Source organism: Gouania willdenowi, chromosome 3 (assembly GCF_900634775.1).
Source record: "Gouania willdenowi chromosome 3, fGouWil2.1, whole genome shotgun sequence".
Lineage (NCBI taxonomy): Eukaryota > Metazoa > Chordata > Actinopteri > Blenniiformes > Gobiesocidae > Gouania > Gouania willdenowi.
In genome coordinates, this window is record NC_041046.1 from 35,223,889 (window position 1) to 35,231,352 (window position 7,464).

The 7,464-nt window shown below is 38.3% G+C and overlaps 1 protein-coding gene across 2 annotated transcripts in view; it reads right to left on the bottom strand.

The window, feature by feature from the left end:
* The window catches only part of pla2r1 (phospholipase A2 receptor 1), a 35,404-nt gene extending 29,522 nt beyond the window's left edge, over positions 1-5,882 (bottom strand). The window contains exons 1-3 of one of the 2 annotated variants that reach the window (XM_028472873.1): positions 5,410-5,882; positions 1,750-2,130; positions 1,499-1,672 (exon numbers count right to left, since the gene is read on the bottom strand). In XM_028472873.1, coding sequence (XP_028328674.1) covers positions 1,499-1,672; positions 1,750-2,130; positions 5,410-5,542 — 688 coding nt within the window. In that variant the 5' untranslated portion in view covers positions 5,543-5,882. Of the gene's footprint in view, positions 1-847; positions 985-1,498; positions 1,673-1,749; positions 2,131-5,409 lie in introns of those variants that run through there. The other variant, XM_028472882.1, reaches the window with a different exon arrangement.
* Between the last annotated feature and the right edge of the window lie 1,582 nt (positions 5,883-7,464).

Here is a 7,464-nt window from a genome sequence, read left to right on the forward strand (position 1 = left end):
CCTGTTTACAGTATATCACTGAAACTGATCAGCATTGTGCTGAAACTGGACGTTGTTTGGGTTTCACTCAGGTTTTACTCTTAATCTGCTGTACCTGTGTGCAGAAGTGAAAGTAATGGATTACTCACGTTACTGTAATGGAGTTGCTTTTAGGAGTACTTGTACTTTTTTGAGTATATTTCTAAATCAGTCATTTTACTTGTACTTAAGTATGTTTTAAAAGAAGTAAAGTAACTCGTTACATTTCTACACCCAACCGTTACTGAGTAATTTATTATTTTTTGTGATATTTTTTTTTTTATTTCCGTTTTATGGCACATTGAACATAATCCATATATTCTTAGTCGGGCCATTTCTGACCAATGTCCAGCCACTATCTTGGGTTCAGGTTGGGGTTTCTACACATTTGGCATGGTACTGTTTTAGAGTTCATAAATGTAGCTATACTTAGAGTTAAGACATTTTTTTTTTATTTTGAATTGAATTCATTGGTTTTATATTGTTCACCAGTAAATAAAGAATTGTACATTTTGACAAACCTTTTATTTTATACAGAGATGCAAGATCTCGTCTCTTCCTTTTTAAAGCTGATATCCAGAGTTTCTGAGAAATCTATGTTTATGTTTCATTCTTTTGAAATACAAAAACATACCTAACTAGTCTTTTACTATGGTCTACTGCCGGTGGTCATTCATATACATTAATGTATATAAGTCCCTTCTTTGTCCTATAGACCTCTATACAAATAGAAACGAGCGCCATGATCGCCCAGCCAATAGGCTTCGGCTTCCTGGAGCGAGGACGTGCGACACAACAGCAAACAGGTAAATATGATTTTGGCTCTTACCTGACCCACAGACCTATATTAATGCGACCCAATGCCACCTTATTATGTTCCGTGATGCGCATGCAGAAAAGTAGAGGCGTGGCTTCAGGTAGATTGGCAGAGGCAGGGGTAGGAAGTGGAGCTGTTGAGGGCGGGACATCGAGACGTTTCTCAGAAACTCAGAATATCAGCTTTAAGTTTATACATGAGATGTTTTCTGTAAGCAAGGAAACCGTGGCAAGATTTATTACCAAAGATAAAGGTGGGGGGTGAAAGTAACTAGTAACTTTTACTTGTAAATTTACTCTGTAAACTTGTTTTCTGTACTGCTGCCAGGGTGCACGTGTGAAAGAGATTATTAACCTCAATGTGTTTGTTTTTTTTTTTCTTTCTGTGTTTTTCTTGCCACATGTCTTCCCTCTTTCTCTCTGTACTGTGCACAGGCCCATGTGTGTATATATCTTCTATTTTTTATTATGCTGTTTTATTTTATTCATCTTCTGCTGAAAATGTGCAAATTTCCCCTTTGTGGGACTAATAAAGGATATCTTTATCTTCTCCTGAATAAAAAAATGTATGACTTACGTGTACTTGTACTTGAATACAATTTCAATCAAGTAACAGTTCTTCTACTTGAGTAGAATATATCAGCATTCTTTGTGTCTATTTTACCTGGCACAGGACAGAAGCCCCATTTTTGTGCCTCGTCGTAGCGAGTGGTGGTGGCACACCACGGCAAACGGTCCTCTCGTCCTTCAGTTGTACACTCAAAGTACCATTTGTTGTTGTATTTAAAAGGGAAAGTGCAGGGTGTGCCATACGCGTTACCCAACAAAGTGTGGATATCTGTGAATGAGACACAAAGATAGAATTTTGAGTTTGGTTTGAAGGGTAATCCTGCACCATATTCTAAGCATTTTTACCTTCATAGGGATACGAGCAGGGCCCTTCTCTTGGAGTGCCGTACCTTTTCCATTCGTGATAAATATTTTTCTTCACCACTACCAAACGCCCCGACACGGCCACCTTCCACTGCGACGCCCCGTACAGCATGTTTCCAGTGCAGCGCCACCACAGCAGAGGGAGCTGCGTGTCACACTCAAAGGTGCTCAGAGGCTGCGTGCTGTCGGATACGTTGAGGCCCAGACACTTGCTGGTGCCCAGGTTGAACAGGCGGTGTCTGGAGACCCATTTCCACAGCATGCGACGGGTCGGGCGCTCGCAGTCCTCCAACACCAGGTTTGAGCGGTCCACTTTGACGCAGCGCTTCAGCGGCTCACTCTCAAGGATGAATAGACCCTTTTCTGAGGAGAGGGAAACACAGAGGACAAGTGAGGTAAGAAAATGTCAAATCTGAGTGCCTTGAACATCAAAGGCTATAAGCAGCATGTGCAAAAAAAACACTTCATATACAATGTTATTAAAATAATGTTAGCAGTTGGGAAAGCAAAGAAGAAATTGAGATGTTCCTTTGATTATTGCCACACGGGATAAGAAAAACAAGCGTTTCTGTTACTTGATCTGAGCTCAAACAGTGTTAATAGTTTGGTTTGAACTTGAGAAGTTGAAGATCTTAATATAGTTAGTGCATGACATCCAGCCCACTGTGATCAAAGCTGCTCCATCAATGTGTCCTCAGCATTGAGTCAAAGGTAATCTGAGGTAAATGAACTCTTGTGATGATGGTGAGAGACTCTTGATTAAAAATGCTGTTTATTTATCATATGTCATGAATCCTGTGCTGTGAGATAGTGGAGGCTCTTATGGCTGAAACAGGACAGCAGGGACTCAGAGATTAGATCTAGACGATATATCGAGATTCAAGATATAACAAGTTTTCTATTTTGGAGATATAAAAAATGACAATATTGCCTATATCAATATATATATTTTTATAGCTAATTTTGTATTAAAGTACTTGTTTAAGGAGTCGCTGCTCTACTACTTCTCAGAACAGCGTAAAAGGATTTATGTTGGAAACACATGGGTCTAGCTTACTGAAAAAAGTGCATCTTTTAATTTTCCATTCACATGAAAATAACAACAACTTAAAGTAATACACTCTGCCACTCACATTTTTCTTAACCTCAAAATTCCAAATTCTAAAACAGAAAGTGCTTTTCCAACAAAAAATAAACTTTCCTTTTACCTTAAGAACTGTGTGTGCGTGTGTGTGTGTGTGTGTGTGTGTTGCTGCTGCTGATGTCATGGCGGGTGTTTCCTACAGTACTGCCGTCCGGTCACACCCGGGGTAAAGGATGATGGTTACGGGGAACAGCTACCTTCAACAAATAAGTGCGTGCCTTCACTGCCTTGCACTTTTGAAACTCGGAGGAGCCACTCACGTTAGTTATTCTCCAGCGCCGCCATCTTTATTTTGGTCGGACGACTATATTGTTCTCCAAGGTAGAATCGGAATGACTAATCTGCAGGCGTTATTATAGCGTATCACCAATAATCAACATCGGTTGCACAAATTTGTCTCTTCTAATTTATCATTGTGTTTACAGTCTTTGTGTTAACAGTGTTACAAGTTAAAGTTCCTTATTTTAATTTAGTAGGTTTCTGTTTCTTTGTTTTGAATCATAATTTTGGACATTATAATTGCTTGTGTTCATGTGGGGTGTATATCAATAAGGGGTGTGTATTGCCTGGCATCTGGCGATACGATTCGTATCCCGATGCATAGGTCACGATACGATACGATATATCCCAATATTAAAGTATACGACGTTTACCCTATTATCCTGTTTGAATTGGAACTTATCACTTCTTCAGAATGGAAGGTGGAAAGCATTAAACTGGTAATAATGGCTTGCACTGGTTACTTTTCCATGAGACCAAAAACCCCGAACACGCAATTTATATCATCACTTTTAAACAGTGAGGTATCAGCGATGAGGTACCACATCTGTAGGCACGTCAATCCTGAGACATGAGTAACAATGTGCACACAATGAACCCTCTCAGGACCAACAGAAATGCACTCACATTTATAAAAAAGGAATGTAGGGGAAATATTTGGCCCAAACCAAGAGTCAGAGCAGGTTCAAAATATATGTTTTAGACTGTGGGAGGACATATAAGTGTCAAGAGAATATAACCCATGCACACTGAGAGAAAACATGCATCTCCATCGGTGTCGATTTTTCCAAAGGTGACAACATAATAGAAATTGAATATGGCACTTTTTCCATTATTCAAGTTGACTAAAAGTTTTCTTATTTGGCACTGATGATGTTTGTGTTATTGTGTTAATGTGAGGCATCACATTAAAAGTAGCATTAACCTGATATATCCATGGACTAATCCATATGTAATGATCTAAAATTAAGGGGAAGGGGGTTAATTTAAATATCAGTATTGGTTATTATCAGAAATGCAGTGTTAATATAGGTAAAAATATTGGCATATCAGAGATCGCCAAAAAGCTCATATCAAACATAGTAAATGGACTTGATTTATATAGTGCTTTATCCCTACACTGAAGTAGTCTCAAAGCACTTTACAATATCAACTCATTCATCCATTCGCACTCAAATTAACACGCCTATAGAACGTTTGCAGAGATGTCAGAAATTTCCCATGATCCTCTCTGATTAACTAGTTTCCGCCATCTTTTATGACAACTTTTATTTACAACACGCCAGTAACCGTTGAGAAAAGCGCAAAATGGGAGTTGTGTGCGCAGTTGTCGGGCGTTCTCGCAAATTCTGCTCGTAACAATGTTTGGTTTGTTAGTTTACCTCCTGTTAAACGGCGTGAAAGGCCAGAAATCCAAGGATTAACTCGCAGAGTCAAAGACAGTGACTCGCAAATCTGCACAGATCAGACATCAAACCTACAAGCTACAAATACACACGAGTACATGAACAGCATTTTGTGAAAAAAAAAAAAAAATATATATATATATAAACTGAATTTTAGTTGAACTAGATGTGAACATTTTTAAATCAAAGTTAAAGGCACTTTATTTCTCATATATTTACTGCATATGACTGAGAGGGAGATTTTTGGTCATGTTGTTGATGTAATGTGTTTGTTGATGATTTTAATTGATTTTACTGATGATTTTGAATGTTCTTATTGATTTTAAACAGTTGAATGTAAAGCACATTGAGTTGCCTTGTGTATGAAATGTGCTATACAAATAGAAACTATATATATATGTGTGTGTGTGTGTGTGTGTGTGTGTGTGTGTGTGTGTGTGTGTGTGTGTTATTATCACTCATTCATTCCATCATTATGCTCTATAGTTGTTTTTTAATTATTTTTCTAAGCAAAATGTTGTAGTCAGACAAAGGGGGGGTACTTGGATTCAGAAGTAAGAGAAAGGGGGTAAACTAAGTTTGAGAAACACTGATCAACAGGACACATCTTCTGACACTAGCTGAATGTATTCTGATATATGCATAATATGTTGACTTTGCAGAGGAACAGCTCAGGACATGTTTACCATGGTGATGATGAGTCAAAGCCTCCTTACATGCACACTTTGGTCCAGTTTAAGCTCAGACAGAAGCTGTAAATGGTTAGTTTAGTAGACAGACACAGACACAGACACTGACTGACTGATAACTTACTGTAAAGGTCCATGAGCTGCGTTTCCTCCAGGACGTCGTCGTCGTCGTCACTCATGCAGCTTTTCAGCAGCAACACCAGAGTAACACAAACAAACAGCGGCAGCCTGGAGCACCAGCTGCGGGGACGACGCATTTCGAAGCAGCGAATAACTAACCACCACACAGCGTCCACACCACCCCGGTCACGGAGAGGGTTTGGGGCTCAGTGGGGTTTTTTTCTCCTTCATGGTGGAGGAAAAAAGTTGGGCCGAGTTAAAGTTTTTCAGCGGGGGACCAGCGACGTCACGTCTGACGGAGGAGCCGCTGCTGCCGGGGCAGAGAACCGCATTCCTCCCGCTCTCTGGCTTAGGCTGCTTTACTCACTGTCTGGAACATCTGGAGCTTTTTTTTTATCACACTTAAGCTTTAAACTACAGATGTGAAGAAGCTGCACACGGAAGTTCAGAAGATTTGGTACCGACACCGAGCCTTTAACCAGGGACGCAAAAAAAAAAAAAAAAAAAAAAAAAACCAGGGGCGCCCCAAAAACATTTGTATGGGGGGAGGGGGCACCGGGAATCTTGGGGTGGCCTATTTTGATCTAATCTTTTTCAACCTTAGGGTCTCATGTCTAGTAATTAATTTGCAGGGTTCCCGCGGATCCTTAAAAAGTCTTATAAAAGGTATAAAATTGATGAATCTAAAAATAAAGCTTGAATTATCATTAAAATTGTCCTATATCAATGTTTCAAAAAATCTTAATCTCTCATTTTAACACATAAGTATGATTTTATGATTGTTAAGTAGTCTCACATTTCAAAATAAATGGTAACATTTGTTTTTAAATATATATATATTCAGTTTATTTCCAACATGGTTGCATTCACAGAAGTTTTTTTTTTTTTGTTTTGTCCATGCCGAAAAAGGAGACGAGAGAAACAGTTTGCTTATCCAAGTCCCGTCCCCTGTTTTGAACACAGAAAATTTACATCAAAGCTTGTCCTTTTTTATGTAGGATTTATTCTCATCTGTAGTCAGTGTTGTCTTTTTCATTCCTCCTCCTCTTCCATCGTTGTTCGTGTCGTCCTTGTTCCCTGCAGATTTCATTCCCAGACGTTGTTTGCGTTCCTCCAGTTCAAAAGAAATGTTCATCTTCTTGCAAAGTTCCTTGTTATCTTCAGATAGATTTCTTAGCATACGAAGGATTAGAAAGGCACATACCCCCATCATTAGCAGGCCAATGATCATGACCCCTAACAGGTAGATATATAATTTACCGTCATATCGCACAATCACGGCTGCGGAACCAGTGGAACCAGTGACGTGATTGCAACGGGCAGATGTGCGTCATGCTTGTAGCAACTTTCAACAACATGGGGAAATGTAGATTTAACAAAAATTGCCAGTTCAACATAGATTTTTCTTAATGGTTTTTATTTGTCATGTGTGTTTTGATTATTTTAGTCTGTTTTTGTGTGTGTGTATTTTACTATAATTTTGTGTATTTTTGGACAATGGAAAAAATGTACTCTAATGTAATTGATGTGGCACTTTTTCCCCCCATTTGTGTTTACTGTGAAGTTGGTCTTAACTTGTATTTCAAATAGCATTAAAATGTCTTGAATTTGACTGAAGCTGTAGGAACCCTGAATTGGTAATAATAATAATAATGAAACACTGATTAAGCTTATATTTTTAGATTTTAAAAAAATATACATTTTTCAAATGAACCCATCACACATACACACAAAAAAAATTAATGATAAAATTTACAATATTGAATAAAGAAGGGTTATGCTATCAACCCACCAATAATATTGGCTGATTTTTGCACAAATATTGCACTTGCTCTAATTACTAAAGTTGAGTTAAATTTTTCTTATTATGTGCAAATTATGTTTATTTGTGGAATACATTTAGTGGGGCATCACATTAAAATTAGGCTTAACCTGAGGGGCTCTGTTGGACAATATCGGCAAATCAGATATTGGCAAAAAAAAGAGGTAATATTGAAAATCCCTAATATTTAAATAACTAGCATACTTGAGCATCTCAGTCTTAAAATGTCAAAATACG